The following is a 23,730-nucleotide window of genomic DNA, read 5'->3' as shown; positions in this document are numbered from 1 at the left end:
GGCAGCATATGCCACCAAAACGGAGCGTCGGTTTAGTATGGTTGTGCGCTCGGTTTTCTCGGCTCCATTATTTCAAACTACTATTTCTTGTCAACATGATTAGCAGGAAAACCAAAGAATTTTGAGGGATCAAAAGATAATTTACACGAACAGGTATAATGCAGTCTCATATTGTTCGCTTTCTATGCTGGATGAAGATACAAGATACAAACACGACGACGTATGCCTGGAAATTTCGGAGCACACCCGCTACAAATTGAAACCAGTCAGATTAGTAATCATTTTAATGGCTTGTTCACATCTACAAGAACTACGCGTGCAGCATTACGCCCGGGTGCACCCATCACACCGCCCCCTGGGTGGGTTCCGCTCCCGCACAAATACAGCCCTCTCAGCGGCGTTCTGTAATTTGACCTGGATCGTGTATGCCAAATGAACATAAACAGATATAGACTTTTTACACAAGTCAACATAAGGCATCGCTGATTCGCTATAGCAGGAAAGATTTTGTCACAGGTAAAATCAGATGTCAGAAGATATACCATCCTTTCACAGGTCGCATGAGGAAGAGCGAATCCAATCCCATAGCACCATGGAAGATATTCCCTCCTGTCAAAAAACATTTACAAGTCGGTGTGAGTTTTTCGGTGCTGCAATCATGCTGAGACGATGAGCCATCTCATCGATTATGCATAGAATGAAGAAAATGTTTGGTCTATTTTAACATTTCACACTTTCGCTACATTTTGAGTTAGATCAAGCTTGTTTGACAAACTTCCCATCTCCGTATTGTGATGTTCAACGGCTGCCATTTCCGGCCAAAACCCTTAATATCATTTATGGTGAACTAAATTTGGCTGAACCTTCTGCTTACATTTCTACAAAGATTTGAGTTTTGAAGTACCTGTCAAACCAATTTCCCTTTCAAGGTCTGGCGGAGTCAACATGTCGTAACCAATGATTGATGAACTAAACCCAGGCGCATATTCATCAACCAAGCTAAAACATTTTTGTGCGAACAATTCCTGCAAAGGCACCATGCCATTTTGAAATAATTAGTCAGAGGCCCAAAACAAGATTTCTGTGTCCCCACAAAAGTATTCCATCAGAAGTAAAGTTGCCACAAAAAAGAAAGCAAAAGGAGTTGATGCCTCGTCTAGAAAGAAAAAGATAGATATTTCGCTTCTCCGACATCTTACAGAGTTTCCCCCTCATCTTTTTGCACAGAAATTAAAAACTCACTCTGTAAACAGTATCTCCCCAGTGGCCATCTGAGGGGCTATATGGTGTATATTGAGTAAACAAGTTGATCACATGCTTGCCTACAAAGAGTTGAATTATGTCGTATGAGAACTAGAATGCTTTCTAGAGGAACGAGACATATGATACACACGTTCAAGGCAAAGAAGTTTTATGTACCAGGGGGAGAAATAGTTTTGTCAAGTACAGAGGGAATTGTCATCTCAATAACTGGTCTGTTCGATGGCAATCCATTGACAGCATCTTGCCAGGCTAATTGAAACTCCTCCATGCTTTAGAATAGAGACGGAAACAATATGAGAAAGCACATCATGTGGAATCAAAGAAATGATAATGGTGAGATAAAAGCATACCTCTCAGAACCAATATGAATGCTGCCCACATGCTGAGGACCTGCATCCGGATGACCCATCTTGCAACTTTTGAACTGGGGCAATTTATCAACCGCTAAATTTATTTTTGTAGTTCCCTGCAGATAGGTAAGTAACCTCAAGTTAAGGGGAAGATTATAAATGGAAAATTTAAGACGAACGACCCCGCAAAAGAAGTAATAAAAGGAGCTTACGGAGCTGTAATCAGAATACTTAATTGCACGGACGAAACTATCAGGAAGAGCATTATCTGGTACCAACTCCTGTGTCATATATAATGGAAACCTATAGTATATATATTAAAAATGCATTTACTATAAAAAATTTGAAGGTTTACACAGGTGTTATTTCCCATCTAATTTCTCACAGCCCAAGTCTTCTCTATATATTTGAATTTACATATGCAGCCCAGTATTTTACCTTGAAGGTTTTGTAAGGGGTTGCATTTGATAAAACAATTGAAGAATGCACCTGTGAGCCATCAGTCAGCAAAACCTACAACAAGACATGTAAACTATCGAACAAGTTAGATTTAAGTTTCAAGACTACCTCATTCAGGAAGCAAGAAGAAACTAACCCCGTCCGCAGTGCCAGAGTCATTAATCAACAATTGCTGAACCTGAACAACAAAAATTGAAAAGTTAAAGGTAGCTATAGACAAGACAACCGCATAATGTATAAAGTCATACAGACAGACAATATAAAAGAATTGTCCAACGCAAAAAGTTTGAGAACTGAAGCACAAACTAAAGCTAGCTCCTTTCTGGACATAAATACCTCTGCACATGTTACAATATGAGCCCCAGCTTCCTTAGCGGCATTAGCGATAGCCAAGGATACTGAACCCATCCCACCTTCAACAAAACTATAGGGAAAATTGGGTTTCCAATACTAAGAGCAAGTCTAAATAGGGATAAACCAAAAATGTTTAATGAAAGATATAGTAGAAAATGAAAGCCGACAAGAAAAGAACAAAGAATATCTCAAGAATTTCTATCAAAGTATCATGTGAAACTAATTTTGGAAAAAAAAAAGGGGCAGAAATATGTCAAGCAAGCAATAGAGTAACTTACGACCAGATTCCACGCTCACCATCAGTTTCTCCCATCACATGATGTAGCAGAACATATCCACTCCCAGGTGTATGGACACTTCCCTAGATAAGAAACAGCGTGGAAAAATGACTAAACAACAGTAGGAAAGTCCTTTTGAGAAAAAGAAATAAAAAAACCCAAAATGTCCAGTACATACGACAAGTACTAAAAAATTTGAAGCGATGAATCTCCCACCATTCATGAGAAGTCTTACCGTAGTTCCTATTACAGAATCCATTGCGAGGGTTGCCTTCAGAACATCTGACTGTAAACAGCAAAATCAACAAGAGAGAAGACCAACAAAATAATATGCAAAAACTTCACAATGTATGAACTTTGGACGAATCATCAATGATAACTCTCATGTAGAAATGAGTTGATCACCTCAAACCAGTTATTCAAAACCTTGGAAGCCGGGGATAACAAAAGGTCCATAAACTCCCTGTCAAGCCCAATAATCACATAATCATAAACCGAAATCAATTAGCCTACCTCCATAACCATAGTAATTCATGCTGGTTCTAGCTATAACATTGTCAGGAAAATTAATGATTCTTACACAAAGTCCTTTTGGCCTAAGGCGGCCGCTTGTCTCAGACACCGAGCCCAAAACATCGAATTGTGCATCTTATTCTTAAACCGATCACTAACACTGCAAGATGACTCGCATTGCAAAGATTCAGGGGGAGCTGAATCCAACAAGGGGTCCATAAATTCACAAAAATTCCCTAGCTGATTCCCATATCTGTACAATCAATTTATTCAATACCAAACCAGAGCGAATCGAATACCAAATGCAGAATACAAAACACAAAATACAGGATACGGACTACAGATAGTATAAGTATAGACCTTGGATAAGCATCGGCGTCTCTTTTGGAGAACTTGGAAATCTCAGAGTGGTTATGGTCCTTGTTTGGCCCCAAAAGAAGATATCTTCCATCCAAACAGGGTGTAAAGGACGAATGACTCCCCTTCAGCAGCTTCAATCCGTGCCGCGGCAGCTCTAATTCTCTGTTAGAAGGAGGCGTAAGGCATTGTTTGGTAGAAAATTAAATTATTCAAACATTTCTACGATGCAAATGCACAAATAGACAAATGAAGAGATGAACAAATGTGTTTTACTTGATGATGGACGGGCGGAGGAGGCTCTGGAGGTAGCTACACCGAGAGAACTTGAACCCGGGAACGAGCTCCTCGGTAACGGCGGCGCCGCCAATCACGTGCCGCCGCTCAAGGACGGCGACGGATAGGCCGGAGCGTGCAAGGTATGCGGCTGCTGTGAGGCCGTTGTGGCCGCCTCCAATGACCAGAGCGTCCCATTTCTTGTTCTTCAAAGCAGTTGTAGCAGCGGCGGTGCCGGTGATGCTGCTGCTGCTAAAGCTCCTCCGCCACATTTTTTCCCCCTACTGGGACTGGCTTTTGCTTTCGTTCCAAAAAGGCGAAAACTCAACCTTTAATTTTGAAAACTAGTAGCATTTTCATATATATATTAAAGGAATAAATGATGGTAAACTACGGCTATCTACTCTTTTCGGATGCTAGGAAGCCTCGTAGAGGCATTTCAACCTCCTTAGCCATAAGTTTGGCTTCTACAAGAGGTTTTGAACTCGAGACATATATTTGTTACTTGAATTAAGGTAGAATATTTTACAGATATATTAGTTTTTTGTTATAAAATATTAATTAGATTTTTTGGAGTTGGCAATGCATAATTTTAGAAAAATTTAATTGATTTTTAATTTTTAAAAAAATAAAAAATAAGTATAAAAGAAATAAAAACATGTAATTAGATACCTACTCCTAAAAATAATTTATGTTTTTGAACTTGAATCTAAAAGCTCCAAAAAGAAAATAGCTTTTTAGTTAAAATAAATTTTGAATTTGGCATAATTCTTACCTTGAAAATCGTTAAAAATAATCTCTAAATTTATCCCCCGTAAATTCAAAATAAAATAATTATCACACCTTACTTAATCACTTAAAAAGTAAAATGGCGCATTATACCCAATTTCGTGATTAATCAAATGTTTAACGGCTGTGTTCTTTCAGTCTATTGCTTTTCTGCTTTTTTATTCTTTTTTTTTTCTTCAGGACTAAGCACCAGAATATTGAGTATATAATTTCACTTGTTTAATCAAATCTTTTTTTTTTCCTTCAGGACTAAGCACAAGAATATTGAGTATATAATTTCACATGTTTAATCAAATCTCAGCCCTTTCATTTTTATGGACGAGATGTGATGAGGTCAGCGCATGCGTTATGCTCACGAAAGAAAAAGAGTTGAATTATTGTATGATGAGTTTAAATTTTGGAAAGACTAATTTAATATTTAATTTAACAAATCATTACAGAGCCAAGTTGGAAAGTATTTTAAAGTTACAGTTGGAATGGATTAAAGGACAAAGGTAATTTAAGATGGAATTTTGTAATTTGAAATACCCCTTCACTATTCTTGCCTTAAAATAATGATTGCATTTGCAAACTCGTTTTTACGTCATTCTACACTGCTTAGTAGCTAATTAATCAACCACCTTCCCGCGTGATTGCAATTTTAAATTTCAATTTTGTTATAAGAAAATGATCATGACGTAATTAGCCATAAATAATTATAATCAATATGTAAATCAACATTTTGGAGCATTAATCAACGCCTTCTTTACTTCTAGATAAAGCACTTTGCTTGCGTTGTTAGGAACGGAAGATGGCAGCTGAATTTCTGCTTACTTTTGCCGCCCAGGGAATTCTAACTAAGGTGGCTTCTCGTGCCGCTCAGGAAGTCGTGCTCGCCTGGGGATTCAAAGGAGAACTAACGAAGCTTCGTCGATCATTACTTCCAGTGCGAGAATTCTTACTTGGTGCAGCCGAGCAGGCACTCCAAGGCCAGGGTACGGCAGTCGAAGCGTGGGTGAACAAGCTTAAGGACACAGCTCAAGATGCCGATCATGTCTAGGACGAAATCAACTACGACATTCTCCGGGGTGAAGTAGAACTGCAAAACGATACAAAGAAAAAGCTACTCAACATCTTCTCTGCTTCCAACCCTGCCTTATTTCGTCAAAAGAAGTCCCATAAAATCGAAAAAATCAACGCATCTCTGGCCGATCTCAAGAGCGAGGCGTCTTTCATTGGATTAGTTGCAAAAAAATTAGATGCAACCCCTCCAGGTACGGGGAACAGGGAAACCGTCTGACGGTTTGATTTTGATGAAAAGACCTTCGGAAGGGAGGAGGTTGTGTGTGGTATAATCGCAACCTTGGCAGTTGTGGGCATGCCAGGCCTCGGAAACGCAACTTTGGCTAAATCAATATTCAACGACAAGCGTGATATCGACAGATGCTTTGACAAAAAGATATGGGTGTGTGTATCTTAAAAGTTAATTCGATTTTAAGCCGAATGTTTGAATCCCTTAATTTGAAAAAAACAAGACTCGAAAGTTAAGAGGCATTGTTGAATAGCCTCGAAGAAGAGTTGACAGGGAGGAGATATGTTCTAGTACTTGATGACGTTTGGAATGAAAATGACATACTATGGAGCAGCTTGATTAGTTGTTTATCGAAACTCAATTCTGCTCGCGGCAGTGTTGTGATTGTAACCACTCGCAATACAAACGTTGCATTGATTACAGAAACACTTCTGAGGTGTGACTTGGGGCAACTAATTGATGCGACTTAACCATGACTGTTCAAATATGAGGGGAAGAAAGGGGAGGAAAAAAAATAGAGGGGAGAGAATCTACTCCATTAATTATATGTTGCTTATGCACCTTCTTGTAATCTTCATTAATTGAAATTCGGACTCACGTGCAAATAGGTTTTGGAAAGCATGATGCGTTCTAAAAAAAGTGCACATGAATGGTTATCAATTCAAGAAAGTAAAATATGGGAATTACCGGAAGGAGATGAGAGAATCATGTCGGTTTTGAAGCTGAGTTGTGATAATCTGAAATCACCACCTCTGAAACAATGTTTTGCATATTGCTCCATATTCGAAAAAGATTTCAACTTTGAAAGGGATGATTTGATCCAACTGTGGATGGCTCAAGGATTGCTCTGCTCTCCAAGTAATCGAGAGATGAGGATATAGGTAATGAATATTTCAACAGTCTATTAGAGAACTCCTTTTTTTCAAAATGTTACGAAGGATCGCTACGGGTTTATCATCAGATGCAAGATGCATGATCTCATACATGATCTTGCAGAACTAGTGTCAAAATCTGATCGAGAAGATAAACTGAACCTCCTAAAGGAGCCACATATTCCTTCAATACAACAAAGAATTTCAGAAAGAAATGTTGAGAAAGTGCGCTCCCTCTTTTCAAATGGTGAACTTTGTAACTTCTTCTCAAGCTTCAAGGCTTTACATGTGTTAAATCTATTCTGTTATGATCTTAAGGAGTTGCCCAGTTCAATTGGTGAGCTAAGATACTTGAGGTATCTCAACATTTCAGAACAAAAATCAGGGTACTTTCCAAATCTATTGGCAAGCTCTATAACCTCCAGACTTTAAGAATGTTGACTCCGACGTGATCTCTCGAGAGTTCAATGTTTCTAATAGAGCTGGAAAATTTGATCAACTTGCGACATGTTTATTTCCATGAGGGTCTGGAAGTTCTGTTTGGGATGAGACGATTGACTCGTCATCAAACGTTATGTTTCTTTACTTTGGATAGCGCGAGGAGTCATGGAATTGATTAGCTGGGTGGCTTAAACCAATTGAAAGGTGAACTAACTATTCGAAATTTGGAATATGTGAGGGACGGAGACGAGGCGAGGAAATCAAACTCAGTGGGGAAAGCAAACATACGAAGGTTGACGCTTGAATGGGGGTATTCTTTCAGGAACGTAAATGCTTACAACGATGTACTCGTAGGCCTCCAACCGCACCCGAAGTTAGAAAGCTTGAAGCTCGTCCACTTCCTGGGTACTATATTTGCATCGTGGATGATGAGTGGTTTGTTGACCCTCTATTTACAAGAGATTCGGCTAGACAATTGCCGGCAATGCCAACAAGTCCCAGCACTTGCCCACTTACCATATCTTGTAAGCGTTGAGTCTCACATGATGCATAAGCTTAAATCTTTGGGAGCTGAATTTTATGATTGTAGGACGACTGGGGCAGCTTTGTTTCCCGCATTGAAAGGCTTAAACATTCTTGAATGTCCAGCTCTGATTGAATGGAAGGAAGCGGTTGTTGTGATGCCATTGCCAACCGATGAGAAAGTAGCGCCAGTAGTGTTTCCCTGCCTCGAGCAGTTGACTCTCTTCTTGTACAGAATTCAGAAATGCTCCTGCTCATTTTCCATATCTCCAAAAGTTGAAGTTAGATTGTATTGGCAGCGTCGCATCAATAGAAAATATAAGCAGTCGACTAACTACTCTCACTTCCCTCGAAATGCATGGCGCCAATGCGCTTACTTGTCTGCCAGCAGGGATGGTGGAAGAGAACCACAATCTTCAGTCACTGCTTATTAGGAATTGTGAAAAGCTGAGGCAATTGCACAAGGGGCTGGACACACTCCCTCTTCTTGCGAAGCTAACTGTAAGGAATTGTCCTTGTTTAGAGTTGATTCCAGTTACGCGCGGCAAGACATGTCTCCGCGAATTGGTGATTGAGGATTGCAAGACATTGTCGAGCTCGCTGAGTGGGTTAGAAGACTGCACCGCTCTTGAGATGTTGAGAATAAGTTGTTGCCCCAATCTGACATCCATTCCAATTTCACCATCCCTCCTTGCACTGGATATTGAAGGTTGTGATGAATTATCAAGCCTACCAAGTGGTCTTGAACATTGCACATCTCTTCAGGATTTGGCAATAGCAAATTGTCCAAAGATCACATCCCTTTCAATTCGCAACTTACCTTCCCTCTGCGAGTTGCATATTTCGAATTGGCGTGGTTCAAAGAATCTACAAACAACGTCTCTTGACGAGGAGGAGTTATATTTGCACGGTTGCGCATCCCTCCATCGTGTGAACATTGTAGAGTGCCATGGATTCACAAGCATGCTGAGCGGACTACGATCTTGTACTTCTCTTCGCTCGCTGCATATCCATGACTCTCAAAATTTGAGGCGTTTACCGGTTGACGGGCTTCAGTCTTGTACTTGTCTTGAGCATCTGCAAATGAGTTGTTGCCCCAAGCTAGAGGCTCTTCCCAGTTTAGAAACCCTCGCATCTCTCCGTCATTTTTCGATTGAATAAGATGTTGCATTTGGAATAATTTGCAGGCTTCCAGGAGGCTCTTGTGTACACTAGCTATGCATTGAATGATATCCATTAGTTAACAAGTACAAACTCAATCCAGGTACTAGTATTTCTTATGTTTGCTTCTGTAAAGCCATAACTTTTTTTTTATACAAGCAATATTTTACTCTAAATTACACCATGACAGGTACGTTCGAACCAGACATGAAGAGAAACGCTCTATCTACCGAATGTTGATTATTGACTCAAACATGTAGTTAAAGTTCAATTCTTTGGGCTACTTTGTGGTAATGGGAGACAAACTATAATTGTGCCTAACTCTTTGTGCCTAACTCTTTTGACTTGATGGTAGGCCTTTGGCCATTGATGTCTTTGAGAAGCTTTTCTTTGGCTATAAAAGGGGAGCAAGGTGCAGCCCATAAGCATTGAGAGGTGAACAACAAGGAAGAGAGAAAAATAGCAAGAAGCCATTCGGCATAGAGAAGAATTTTCTCAAATTGTCTTGCTTTGTATTTATAACTCCGCCGTGTAAGTTTATCTTACATTGCCGGTCCCAAGCCCGGATAAAGGAGGAGGGGGAGGACGTCAGGTAGTCGACAGCCGGCACTCCATGATCACGTCGAATCTTTATGAAAATGAATCCAGAACGAAATCGTGCTAAAGCTAGGGCGTCACCCGTAAGTGGCGCGCTGTGTGGCCCGAGCACAGTGATAAGTGAGCAAGGGTCGCTGTATCTCCATCGACACCCGGATGCAGTGTTAAATGAGCAAGGAGGCTATAGAAACTTCTTTTCGAACGACTCCACTCAAAGTTGTTTGGGAGCATATGCTCCTATCAACTTTACACGGGACACACAAAAGAAGTACTTTGATCCTATTAGACGGGGAAGGGTGAAGAAGCTAGGACAGAAGGGTAGAGTTCAAGAGAGCAAAATGCGTTTAGGAACGTGGAATATAGGAACCTTGACGGGAAAATCTATGGAAGTAGTAGAAGTTATGGTGAGGAGAAGGATAAATATTATGTGCCTACAAGAAACTAAGTGGGTTGGTCGTAAGGCAAAGGATCTAGAAAACTCAGGGTTTAAACTATGGTATTCGGGCACAAATAGAACGAGAAACGGTGTTGGCATCATCGTGGACAAGACTTTGACACAAGATGTTGTAGATGTCAAGAGGGTAGGAGATAGAATCATGGCAATCAAGATTGTAATAGGACAAGAACTTATCAATGTGATTAGTGCGTACGCACCTCAAGTAGGGTTGGATACGAGTTCGAAGGAGAAATTTTGGGAAGACCTTGGAGACTTGGTGCAAGGAATTGCTCAGACGGAGAAGTTATTTATAGGAGGAGATTTAAATGGACACGTGGGCAGGGAGACAGGCAACTATGGAGGTTTTCATGGTGGCCATGGTTTTGGGGAGAGAAACGAGGATGGGGAAGCTATCTTGGATTTTGCAATGGCATATGATCTCTTCTTAGCCAATACCTTCTTTAAGAAGAGAGAAGAACATGTGATCACCTACAAGAGTGGGTCGTCAAAAACACAAATAGATTTTCTTCTAATGAGGAAAGGGGATCGTATAACTTGTAAGGATTGCAAAGTTATACCAGGAGAGAGCGTGGCTAATCAACATCCCTTGTTGGTGATGGATGTACATATCAAAAGAGTGAGAAAAAAGAACAAGACTTGGAAGTGCCCAAGGACTAGATGGTGGAATCTAAAAGAAGAAAAACAAGCCATTTTCAAAGAGAAAGTAATCACCCAGTGTGTGTGGGATAGAGAGGGGGAAGCTAACCAAATGTGGGATTCCATGGCTAGTTGTATCCGAAAAGTAGCAAAAGAGGTATTAGGAGAGTCCAAGGGCTTTGCCCCACACCAAAAGGAATCTTGGTGGTGGAATGAGGAGGTACAAACAAAGGTGAAGGCTAAGAAGGAATGTTGTAAAACCTTATACAAGGATAGGACCGATGAAAATGGTGAAAGGTATAGAAAAGCGAAGCAAGAGGCGAAGAAAGCTGTGAGAGAAGCTAAGTTAGCGGCTTATGACGATACGTATAAGCGACTAGATACCAAAGAAGGAGAGTTGGATATCTATAAACTAGCTAGAGCAAGGGAAAAGAAGACAAGGGACCTAAACCAAGTGAGGTGCATCAAGGATGAGGATGGAAAGGTTCTTGCTACAGAGAACGCGGTTAAAGACAGATGGAAATGTTATTTTTATAATCTTTTCAATGAAGGACATGAAAGGAGTGCTTCTTTAGGGTTGTTGAGTAACTCAGAAGAGTGTAGAAACTACTTTTTTTATCGTAGAATTCGGAAGGAAGAAGTGGTTGTAGCTTTGAAGAAGATGAAGCATAGAAAAACAGTAGGCCCAGACGATATACCAATCGAAGTGTGGAAAGTTTTGGGAGAGACAGGTATAACATGGCTCACTGACCTTTTCAATAGGATTCTGAAAACGAAGAAGATGCCAAATGAGTGGCGAACGAGCACTTTGGTGCCTATCTACAAGAATAAGGGCGATGTACAAAATTGCATGAACTATAGGGGTATTAAGCTAATGAGTCATACAATGAAGCTCTGGGAGAGAGTCATTGAGCATAGATTGAGGCAAGAGACACGGGTTTCGGACAACCAATTCGGGTTCATGCCAGGGCGCTCAACCATGGAGGCAATCTATCTCCTACGAAGATTGATGAAAAGATATAGAGATGGGAAAAAGGATTTACACATGGTCTTTATAGATTTGGAAAAAGCGTATGATAGGGTCCCAAGAGACATTCTTTGGAGGATTTTAGAGAAGAAAGGAGTACGAGTAGCATATATCCAAGCTATACAGGATATGTATGAAGGAGCAAAGACTGCCGTAAGAACTCATGAAGGACAAACCGAAAGCTTTCCCATAACTGTAGGATTACATCAAGGTTCATCCTTAAGTCCTTACCTTTTTGCGTTGGTAATGGATGAGTTAACAGGACATATTCAAGATGATATTCCTTGGTGTATGCTTTTCGCAGACGATATAGTGTTGATAGATGAAACTCAGGAAGGGGTAAATGCAAAGCTTAACCTTTGGAGAGAAGTGTTGGAATCTAAAGGTCTTCGCCTAAGCCGATCAAAGACAGAATATATGGAGTGCAAGTTCAGTGCAAATGGAGGCCAAAACGAGTTAGGGGTGAGGATCGGAGATCAAGAAATAACAAAGAGCGACCGTTTTCGTTACCTAGGATCTATCTTGCAAAAGAACGGAGAATTAGATGGAAATCTCAACCATAGAATACAAGCTGGATGGATGAAGTGGAAGAGTGCATCAGGCGTGTTATGTGACCGCCGTATGCCACTAAAGCTCAAGGGAAAATTCTATAGGACGGCAATAAGGCCGGCAATGTTGTATGGCACAGAATGTTGGGCGGTGAAGCATCAACACGTACACAAAATGGGTGTAGCGGAGATGAGGATGCTTCGTTGGATGTGTGGGCACACGAGAAAGGATAAGATTAGGAATAAGGATATCCGGGGTAAAGTAGGAGTAGCCGAAATTGAAGGAAAGATGAGAGAAAATCGGTTACGGTGGTTTGGACATGTGCAAAGAAGGCCAACTGACGCTCCGATTAGAAGATGCGACTATGGGACAGAGGTTCAGGGCCGAAGGGGTAGAGGAAGACCTAGGAAAACTTTGGAAGAGACCCTAAGAAAAGACTTAGAGTACTTGGATATAACGGAGGACATGACACAGGACAGAACACAATGGCGTTCTAAGATTCATATAGCCGATCCCACTCAGTGACTTGGATTTTCCAAGTCTCCAACCGAGAAGTTTTCCTCACTCGGGAAATTAAGGGAACACTACATCAACCTACATGCTCCACTCACAAAGCTTCAACATACAAGCTTCAACATACAAGCTTCAACAAAAGAAAATTCAAAGAACTTAGCGAAGAAGGCTTTGGTGTATTTAACATAATACGTTGAAATGAAGGAAAGCTTATTTATTGATATCCCCGATAAGTTACAAATATGTACATATACTTGAGTCAAAATAAACAAACAAGAGGGAGCCTTCACAAAGGTTGCTTAGGAGAAGTCTCAGCAGTCGGTAGAGCCCCAGAAAGAGAAGGCACCAGAGGGGGATCATTCGGAGCTTCAGTACTGGACAGAACCCTAGAAGGAGGAGGCATCAGAGGTTGATCATTTGGAGCTTCATTAAGCGGTACAGCCCCAGAAGACGAAGGCAATAAATGCCTTTGGAACAAACCCACAAACCTCTGATGATCAAGTAAAACCTGACCATCAGATTCCTTCATCTGGTCAAGCTTCCTCTTCATGTTTGTAGCATAGTCATGTGCGAGCCGGTGCAACTGTTTATTCTCATGCTTGAGCCCTCTAATCTCCTGTTTGAGACTCATCACTTCAGCCGCCAATGATTCAACTTGGCGGGTTCGAGCAAATAGGCGTTGGGCCATATTAGACACAGAACCTGCACACTGAACACTGAGAGCCAGAGAATCCTTAACAGCCAACTCATCAGACCGTTTGGAAAGTAGTCTGTTATCTTTGGGAGTGAGAAGGTTCCTGACCACTACCGCAGCGGTCATATCATTCTTCATCACGGAATCCCCAACGGTAAGAGGACCAGTATGGGAGACGAAGGATGGGCGCCATATGTTGTCTGGAGAAGGCGAGGCTGCCTCTTCAACAAGGTTCAAGTCAAAACGACGGTCGGAGGGGCCAGACATTTTCAAAGGTGTTGAAGAGAGAAGAGGTCGGACAAATCAAGATCTTAGAAGTGCAAGAATGGAGCTTCTACTGGTGGATATTCAAGTGTGCTTTGGAACTTAATGTCAGCCCCTATAAAAATCTGCACTCGACGAAGCTTCAGAAATCGAAGAGGCGCCTGCTCAGAAATCGAAGAGGCGTTTGCTTTCTCAAAAGCTAGGCTGCTCAGAGACCACAATGGTCGATCTCAGAAATCGAAGAGGCGTTTGCTTTCTCAAATGCTGGGCTGCTCAAAGACCACGAAGGCCGATCTCAGAAATCGAAGAGGCTTGCTTTCTCAAAAGCTGGGCTGCTCAGAGACCACGAGGGCCAATCTCAGAAATCGAAGAGGCACCTACTTTTCCAGCCTTGTCAGCACCTGTCACACGCACACTCAGCTTTGCGGAAATTATGGGCATTCTGTCGAACATTTCTGGCGAAGTAGAAAGCACATGAATCGTACTGTTCAATCACCCACTTCCCACATGCAACAGTAGCTCATGGGTACCACAGATAACTTTGCCAAAGTTCTCTGACAAAGTTGAGACACGTGAAGCTTGCAGCTCCCACTACATCGCTATGACCAAGAAGGGTAAAAGAATAGCAAAGAAACAACACTAACAAAGTTTAGACACATAAATTTTGAAGGTCTAGCTACCATATTATTACCCACAAGGGTAAAGGAACAGTACCACTGCTGGATAATTGGAAAGTCCCGGTGTGTCAACCTCTGTGCTTCGTGGCAAGGTAGACTAGCAAACATGCCCAACCTTTACTCACATTCGAGAAAACACTCCCAACAAGATTGCTTGCTCCAAAATCGAAGAGGCATCGCCCTCCGAATCTCGAGAGCCAGACTCCCAACATGATTACTTTCTCAAAAATCGAAGAGACACCGCTCTCCGAATCTCGAGAGCCAGACCCCCAGCAAAATTGCTTTCTCAAAAATCGAAGAGGCATCGTTCTCCGAATCTCGAGAGCTAGATTCCCGACAAGATTGCTTGTTCAAAAACCGAAGAGGCACCACTTTCCCAACTTCAAGAGCTGGATCTCCTTGGATAAAGCTTGTCTGTAATCTTCACACGCAACATCAGTTTTCCAGATACCACAGACCACTTTTTCAAAGTGCTCTGACAGAGTTAAAACATGTGAAGCTGGCAGCTCCCACTACCGTGCTATGACCAAGCAGGGTAAAAGAATAGCATTATTACTTGATGTTAGGGAGACTCCTATATATGTCGACCTCTATCCCCAACGGACAGGCAGACCTGCAAAAATGCTCAACCCTTCCTCTTATCTGAGAGGGCACTCCCAACGAAGCCTTTCGAAATATTCAGCTTTCTTTCCCCCCGATAACACCTCTGTAAACAAGTTATACTAGAGCAAGAATATCTCATATCATCAGGGTTAAAAGCAAGAGTATCCCATATCATGCTTTTTCCCTGTCTTTTCCTTTGACCTTGTTCTTACGTGCAAGACAAGGAGAATGAGAGCAATCAGTCAGCACTTGGAATCAAGCTTCAAGCCAGGAACTGACTGCCTGGAACCCTTACCTGATTACTTACCTGACATTGCTCTCGAGTACTCATCTTCAACATCTTATGCTTCCAGGGAAGATACCGCATCTGCCTGAGGAACAGATAGGGCAAGTGAGAAGGATACAAGGAAGCATGTGGAGACAAGAGTAACAGCACACGTGCCAATACATCCACTACTCTGTCAAAAGCAAAAGTATCCCATATCAGCAGGGTCGAACGTACTCTAGATTTGATGGACTTGTTTTGACCCTCAAATTCTTCAGTCGGCCTTATACTTTGGAGGAAACCAGAAAACCCTCCAGCCCAGTTCAAGAATAAGCCTGTGGAAAGTTACTTCTTCAAAAGCAAAAGTATCTCATATCATCTCTTCTCATTTTTCTTCTCTTTATCCTTCATGCTGCCTGCAAGATAGGGAGAATGTGAACAATCAGCCGGAGCTCTGATTGCTTACCTTGTCTGTCACCTCTTTCAGTAGATCCCCTAGCTCGGCGACTTGGGGGACTCCTACTACATGGTTTGTATCGCGCTTGACCAAGCCTGAAACTACAAGTAAGCTTCAAGTGAAATTGATACATTACCTTGTGCATCTCCACCAGTTACAGATACCACCCATGGATGGAGGAAGAGTACTTCCAAAGAAGATGCCACATCTACCTATGAGACAGATAAGGCAAGTCAAGACGATACCACACTTCGGTACTTAGAAGTTTCGTGGTTACGAGATCATTCTCCCACAATATTTCCTAATGTCATTTGTACTAAATCATTCACTTGTACTCACTAAAGGAGAGCTTGAACCTATGTACTTATGTAAACCCTTCACAATTAATGAGAACTCTTCTATTCCGTGGACGTAGCCAATCTGGGTGAACCACGTACATCTTGTGTTTGCTTTCCTATCTCTATCCATTTATATACTTATCCACACTAATGACCGGAGCAATCTAGCGAAGATCACAAAAAGTGACCGTTTTCGCTACCTATGATCTATCTTGCAAGAGAACGGAGACTTAGATGGAGATCTCAATCATAGAATACAAGCTGGATGGATGAAGTGTAAGAGTGCATCCGGCGTGTTTGTGTGACCGTCGTAGGCCACTGAAGCTCAAGGGAAAATTTTATAGAACGGCAATAAGGCCACGATGTTGTATGGCACATAATGTTGGGCGGTGAAGCATCAACACGTACACAAAATGGGTGTAGCGGAGATGAGGATGCTTCGTGGGAGGTATGGGCACACGAGAAAGGATAAGATTGAGAATGAGGATATCCGAGGTAAAGTAGGAGTAGCCAAAATTGAAGGAAATATGAGAGAAAATCGGTTCCGGTGGTTTGGACATGTGCAAAGAAGGCCTACTGACGCTCCGGTTCGAAAATGTGACTACGGGACAGAGGTTCAGGGCCGAAGGGGTAGAGGAAGACCTAGGAAAACTTTGGAATAGACCCTAGGAAAAGACTTGAGTACTTGGATCTAACGGAGGACATGACACAAAACCGAGCGCAATGGCGTTCTAGGATTCATATAGCCGACCCCACTTAGTGGGAAAAGGCTTTGTTGTTGTTGTTGTCTTGCTTTGTATTTTTGGTTTTCTCTTCCTATTGTAAGTGTGAGAGCTTGGATTATTCGGGTCTTTGGGAAATTGAGTGATAAACACTATTGTATGTTCTCATTGATTATAGTGGAATACTCCGTCGTCTCCAAACTGGATGTAGGCATTGCCGAACCAGTATAAATCTTGGTGTTCTTGTTGGTGTTGGTTTTATTCTGTTCTGTTTTACTTATTCACTTACAGTTGGATGTCGCTTCCGCACAACAAGTGGTATCAGAGCCCAGTTCCGTGAATAGTGTTGGCGTTACAGTTCCATGAACAGTGAATTGCTACAGTATCTGTGAACAGTATTGTACCTGTGAACAGTGCCGTATTGTGAATAGTGCCGAGTAGATGGCTGGAGATAAAGATGAATCTGTAAAGAAGGGGTCAGCATCGTCTTCATCCAATAGACATCCAACCACTACTACAAGGTTAGAGGTTGATAAATTCAATGGCTCTAATAATTTTGGTATGTGGCAATGTGAGGTTATGGATGTGTTGTATCAACAAGAGTTGGATATGGTTCTGGAAGATAAACCAGAAGATATTGATGACAAGCAGTGAACGCGAATTAATCTTCATGCTTGTGCTGCTATTCGATCGTTCCTTGATAAGGAGTTGAAATACCCGTATATGAAGGAAACTTCTGCTAAGGAGTTATGGACGAAATTGGAGGAGAAGTATATGACCAAGAGCGCAGAAAATCGTCTCTTCTTGAAGAAGCGACTCTTCCGATTTCAGTATCGTCCAGGTATCTCTATGCACGAACACCTTAATGATTATAATAAAATACTTGCTGATTTAGCAAACCTTGATGTGAAAATTCCTGACGAGGACAAGGCACTATGTTTGTTAAATTCATTGCCTGATGATTATGATCATTTGACAACTACTCTGTTGTATGGAAAATCCGAGGTGAAACTTGATGAGGTGTCTGCGGCATTGGTGAATCATGAGTGTCGTAAGAAGGAACTGAAGACTCACAATTCACAAACCGAGGCATTTGTTGCAAGGGGTCGAACAGAGGAAAGAAAATCTGGGAAGCGGGGAAAATCTCGTTCAAAGTCACGAGGGAAGTTTCCTGCTAAAGATGAATGTACTTTTTGTTGCCAAAAGGGTCATTGGAAGAAAGACTGCCCCAAATTGAAGAACAAAGAGAAGGAGAAAGCGGGTTCTGAAGCAAATATTGCAAAATCTGGAGATGATGATGATTTCGAGTTTGCTTTGGCTAGTTCATATGCTGATGGTCACTCCAATGAGTGGATTTTGGATTCAGGTTGCACCTATCATATGTGTCCCATTCGGGAATGGTTTTCTAATTTCGAGGAGCTGGATGGTGGAGTTGTTTTGATGGGTAATAATAATGCCTGCAAAACACAAGGGATAGGCAAAATCTGTTTAAAGATGCATGATGGAACAGTCAGAGAATTAAGTGATGTTCGGTGCATTGGAATCCAAGGGTCTCAAGATCACCATGGAGGGTGGAGTTCTTAAAGCTGTGTACGGGGCACTGGTGGTGATGAAAGGTATAAGACGAAATAACTTGTATTTCTTGCAGGGGAATACAGTTATTGGTGGAGCAGCTGTCACCGAAGCTGCTGACGCAGATAGCTCAGATACCACGAGGTTATGGCATATGCGTCTTGGGCATGCTGGTGAAAAAGCGTTGCAAGGATTAGTGAAGCAAGGCTTATTGAAAGGTGCAAAGGCATGCAAATTGGAATTCTGTGAGCATTGTGTGTTGGGTAAGCAAACTAGAGTAAAATTTGGCACTGCTATTCACCACACTAAAGGCATTTTTGATTATGTTCACACTGATGTTTGGGGACCTTCCAAGAATGCATCTTGGGGAGGTAGCCATTATTTTGTCTCCTTTGTTGATGACTTCTCTAGAAGAATATGGGTGTACACTATGAAGCGTAAAGATGAAGTCTTGAAGATATTCCTGAAGTGGAAAAAGATGATTGAAACGCAAAGCGGTCGAAAGATCAAGACTCTCAGATCAGACAATGGGGGTGAATATAAGTCTGATCCTTTCTTGAAAGTTTGTCAAGATGAGGGTATTGTGAGGCACTTCACGGTTAGGGAGACACCGCAACAGAATGGGGTGGCGGAGCGCATGAACCGTACTTTGCTTGAGAAAGTTCGGTGTATGTTGTCTAATGTTGGATTAGGCAAGGCATTTTGGGCTGAGGCACTCACTTATGCAAGCCATCTCATTAATCGATTGCCAGCCGCTGCGAACAAGGGCAAAACGCCCATGAAGGTATGGTCTGGTAAACCTTGTACTGATTACAAGTTTTTACACATATTTGGTTGTTCTGCTTACTATTATGTCAGAGAAAGCAAGTTGGATCCAAGAGCAAAGAAAGCTTTATTTATGGGCTTTAGCACTGGCGTGAAGGGATACCGACTCTGATGTCCAGATGAGAAGAAATTTGTTGTAAGCAGAGATGTGACTTTTGATGAGGCTGCTATGGTTAATCAGAACAAGCATGAAGGTGAAACTAAAGCGACCGAGACCATGAGTAGCTCAAAGCAGGTGGAGTTACTGAAGACTCCAGTTGTTCCAGTAAGGTCTGATGTTACAACCACTAGTCCTACAGTTAATTCTGATGATGAGGACGAGGATGATGAAAATGAAGCACTTACCCAAGAGCCTCCACAGCAACAAGACTATATTGCAACCAGAAGATCGAGAAGGGAAATTCGAAAGCCTGCTCGATTTACTGATATTGTGGCATATGCACTTCCTGTTATTGAAGATGATATTTCATCCGCCTACAAAGAAGCTGTCATGAGTTCAGACTGCGAGTTGTGGAAGAAATCTATGGATGAGGAGATGAAATCTCTTCATAAAAATGAGACTTGGAATCTGGTTCAGTTACCAAAGGGGAAGAAAGCAATTGGTTGTAAATGGGTGTATGCCAAAAAGATGGAATCTTTGGGAAAAGACAATGTAAGATTCAAAGCCAGATTGGTAGCTAAAGGCTACGCTAAGAAGGAAGGCATCGACTACAATGAGGTATTTTCTCCTGTAGTAAAACATTCTTCTATTCGTATTTTGTTGGCTTTGGTTGTGCAGTTTGACCTTGAGTTGGCCCAACTTGATGTCAAGACTGCGTTCTTACATGGTGATTTGGAGGAAGAGATTTATATGTCTCAGCCAGAAGGTTTTAAGGTTGCTGGAAAGGAAAATTGGGTTTGCAAATTGGAAAAATCATTGTATGGCTTGAAGCAGTCTCCAAGACAATGGTACAAGCGATTTGATCGATTTATGATCAGGCAAAAGTACACAAGAAGTCACTATGACCATTGTGTATACTTTCGCAAACTACAAGATGGAACCTTCATTTATCTGCTTTTATATGTTGATGATATGCTTATAGCATGTAAGAGCAAAGTGGAGATTGAAAGGTTGAAGACTCAACTAAGTAATGAATTTGAGATGAAGGACTTGGGAGAAGCTCGGAAGATACTAGGTATGGAAATTGAAAGAGATAGAGCGAAGGGCAAGATTAGTCTGTGTCAGAAGCAATATTTGAAGAAGGTACTACAACGTTTCAGGATGAATGAAAATTCAAAACCGGTTAGTACACCTCTTGCCTCTCATTTCAAACTTAGCGCTTCTATGTCTCCTAAAACTGTTGAAGAGAGTCAGTACATGGCTCAAATTCCTTATGCAAATGTTGTTGGTAGTTTGATGTATGCTATGGTGTGTACTAGGCCTGATATTTCACAAGCTGTTAGTATTGTCAGTAGATATATGCATAATCCAGGAAAAGGGCATTGGCAAGCTGTGAAATGGATTCTACGGTATATTCTGGGTACTGTGGATGTTGGTTTATTGTTCCAGCAGGATAAAGTTACTGGTCAATGTGTTGTTGGATATGTGGATTCTGATTACGCAGGTGATTTGGACAAGCGTAGGTCCACTACTAGTTTTGTATTCACTATTGCTGGAGGTCCAGTAAGTTGGAGGTCGATTCTGCAATCTACAGTTGCTTTGTCGACTACTGAGGCAGAATACATGGCTGTGACAGAAGCTATAAAGGAAGCCATCTGGCTTCAAGGGTTGCTTGATGACTTAGGGGTTCAACAAGACCATGTGGATGTTCATTGCGACAGTTAAAGTGCTATTCATTTAGCAAAGAATCAAGTTCATCATGCACGTACGAAACACATTGACGTGAGGTTCCATTTTGTTCGTGAGGTTATTGACGAGGGAGATATTCTTCTTCAGAAGATTGGGACCGCTGAAAATCCTGCGGATATGTTAACAAAGCCAGTTTCATTGCACAAGTTTAAGCACTGCTTAGACTTGATTGGCATTTGTAAAATTTGTTGATTGCCCCATGGGGGATTGGGAGACGACTATTAGGAGTTCTACTTAGAGGGTTTGAGCCAAGGTGGAGATTGTTGATTATTGACTCAAACATGTAGTCAAAGTTCAATTCTTTGGGCTACTTTGTGGTAATAGGAGACAAACTATAATTGTGCCTAACTCTTTGTGCCTAACTCTTTTGACTTGATGGTAGGCCTTTGGCCATTGATGTCTTTGAGAAGCTTTTCTTTGGCTATAAAAGGGGAGCAAGGTGCAGCCCATAAGCATTGAGAGGTGAACAACAAGGAAGAGAGAAAAATAGCAAGAAGCCATTCGGCATAGAGAAGAATTTTCTCAAATTGTCTTGCTTTGTATTTTTGGTTTTCTCTTCCTATTGTAAGTGTGAGAGCTTGGGTTATTCGGATCTTTGGGAAATTGAGTGATAAACACTATTGTATGTTCTCATTGATTATAGTGGAATACTCCGTTGTCTCCAAACTGGATGTAGGCATTGCCGAACCAGTATAAATCTTGGTGTTCTTGTTGGTGTTGGTTTTATTCTGTTCTGTTTTACTTATTCACTTACAGTTGGATGCCGCTTCCGCACAACACCGAAGCAATCCACCATTTGTAGGCCTTACAGTTATTAATTTATCCTTAATTTATAAAGGAAAGTTCTATTCACGCACCAATTTTTACCTCTCACACACCCTTGTTAATTGTAGCCATTCATCTTCTTCAATTTATTCAATCTGACAGCTGAAAATTAAGAGGTATGTTTGAAGTAAAAATGGATGTGTGAAGTAAAGTTATTTAAACACAAACCCTTCTCCTTTAAGAAGATGAGCGTAAAAGTAATTAGAATTTTCACTTCCCATGCGTTTACCAACACATGGTGGGGATAAAAAGGAATAGATATGAGAATGAGTGAAAATAAAAGCGAATCGATACGAGATAAACGACCCGCTTACTTTTTCATCCTTTGAATCTCCTTGTGAGCTAGAAAATGTTGGTGCATTCTCATAGAGTTTAGTTTGAACTTATCAAATGACTAATTCTTAAGCATTAAGTATCTTCCTAGTTGGTAAAAAGCAAAGGCTGAAAGTAAATTACAAAGGAGATCATCACTTTTGGTTTTAGTTTCCTTCAGGGCTACGCCTAGGGTACACAGTTTCACATGTTTAGAGTTTAGTCAAGCCAAAAGATGCTTTCATGGGGAATTGCCCCAAGATAAGCACAAAAGGACATATCACATAATTTTAATTAACCTTCTCTAAACATGATTATCTTTTACTAATTAAACTAATCGATTTGCTTCAAAAGAGGATAAAAATACCCCATAAGAACAAGTTAAAAACACAAAGGAAGTACTTCCTTTACCAAATCCGCCGATTTGGAAGGTGGCTAAGAAAAGTTTAGCAAAATGTGATTAAACTTCACATGGGGTTTAAAAGATTTGTTCCACACTTGATCAAATAGTATATATTATAAACCTGCAGCTTGACAAAGAAACATCATTTTTCTTAAGTTTTATTTGTGTCCGTTTTTGGACCACTTCCACATTTTTTTTAAACTCATTGGTGAATCAAAAAACCAAATTCTAGGCTGTAGAGTGACAAAGAGGATCGAACTTACCTGCAACGGAGATGCCATAATTCAAGTCAATCACGGACTGCCATGCGTTTTAACATTCCCACAAGGCAAAGCCTTTTTGACTTGGGTTACCGCTACAATAGTACCCCTGTTGCACGAAAGTCTTTCTCCACTGAAACTAGAATACATGTTTAGGTAGGACTAGAGTGCATAAAATTTTATATAGTAGCTAGGAAAAAGAAGTGTGGTTTGATTCTTGTAAGTAACCACAATGTGGTCCTGCCACTTCCAGAAAACCAGGAAGAAGTTATTTAATGACATAAACATGCGGAAGATTTGAGCTAAGAAGTGGAAATGTCTTGGAAACAAATGCTTCAAGGATGCACACATACACATGTTTATAACAGTTGCTTCTTTTGTATCAATAAATATCAAGAAAGAAGTTGTTTGGAACACACAACTGGATTTTACAGCTCTACATTCATTTCCTAGGAAACTAAGACATCAGAAATTAACTAAGCAGGTATATCCAAATTCTCTTAACCAACACTGTTTTGCAATGATATAAATTTAAGGAAAGAATTTCAAGATTTCAGTCAGTCAAGCAACCCACTACTAATAACACTGATACTATCCCAACCTAACCATCTGCACATCCCTGCAAGTGTTGAGTTTTATCACAAAAGACCTTGATACGATTAAGAGTAGAATGATTCAATATAAGCTTTAATTTATTCTGTCAAGTTTTCGATATAGGATTGCATTTTTTAATTATAAAAAAAAGGCTTCACGCTGACATCTAAGAATTCTCAAAAGGTTAGAGGGTTCACTTCTTTTGACTATGTTTAATGATTCTTTCTACTTATGAAATCACACATGCTTGTATAATATTTATATTAGATCATCGTACTTCCAATCATAAAAAAGTAAAAACTTGAAGGGGAAGCAAATTACCGTCCTTAGAGATCTATCTGTTCCTAGTTTCTGCTGCTTATTCT

General features: G+C 40.9%; 1 protein-coding gene and 1 pseudogene across 2 annotated transcripts; one reads left to right on the top strand and one right to left on the bottom strand.

Annotated features, from left to right (window-relative positions):
• Positions 1–99: 99 nt before the first annotated feature.
• On the bottom strand, positions 100–4,203 carry LOC126604816 (uncharacterized). Of its 2 annotated transcripts, XM_050272128.1 has the most exons (16): positions 3,851–4,202; positions 3,578–3,739; positions 3,285–3,470; positions 3,110–3,167; positions 2,940–2,990; positions 2,705–2,787; positions 2,409–2,496; positions 2,209–2,250; positions 2,052–2,126; positions 1,826–1,894; positions 1,614–1,729; positions 1,420–1,532; positions 1,243–1,322; positions 905–1,025; positions 543–609; positions 100–414 (listed from the first exon to the last, which is right to left on the bottom strand). In XM_050272128.1, exons 1-16 carry the CDS (start codon positions 4,120–4,122, stop codon positions 279–281), a joined length of 1,719 nt encoding a protein of 572 aa, XP_050128085.1. In that variant the 5' UTR covers positions 4,123–4,202; the 3' UTR covers positions 100–278. The 2 variants fall into 2 exon arrangements, with proteins under 2 accessions (XP_050128085.1, XP_050128086.1); XM_050272129.1 differs by lacking the exon at positions 1,826–1,894 and having other exon boundaries at positions 3,851–4,203.
• A 1,499-nt stretch (positions 4,204–5,702) lies between these two features.
• Positions 5,703–9,005, top strand: LOC126602806 (putative disease resistance protein RGA4; annotated as a pseudogene).
• The last annotated feature ends 14,725 nt before the right edge of the window (positions 9,006–23,730 follow it).

The sequence above is a fragment of the Malus sylvestris genome, chromosome 15 (genome assembly GCF_916048215.2).
Source record: "Malus sylvestris chromosome 15, drMalSylv7.2, whole genome shotgun sequence".
Lineage (NCBI taxonomy): Eukaryota > Viridiplantae > Streptophyta > Magnoliopsida > Rosales > Rosaceae > Malus > Malus sylvestris.
This window is presented reverse-complemented; position numbering and strand designations above follow the sequence as displayed.

Bases quoted from the DNA above. Each gene is read 5' to 3' on its own strand.
- LOC126604816 (XM_050272128.1), bottom strand. From the start codon at position 4,122: ATGTGGCGGAGGAGCTTTAGCAGCAGCAGCATCACCGGCACCGCCGCT. The intron at 1,895-2,051 runs GTAAAATACTGG...TATATGACACAG, and splicing joins CCCCTTACAAAACCTTCAAG to GAGTTGGTACCAGATAATGC. The intron at 610-904 runs GTACTTCAAAAC...GTTTTTTGACAG, and splicing joins AAGGGAAATTGGTTTGACAG to GAGGGAATATCTTCCATGGT.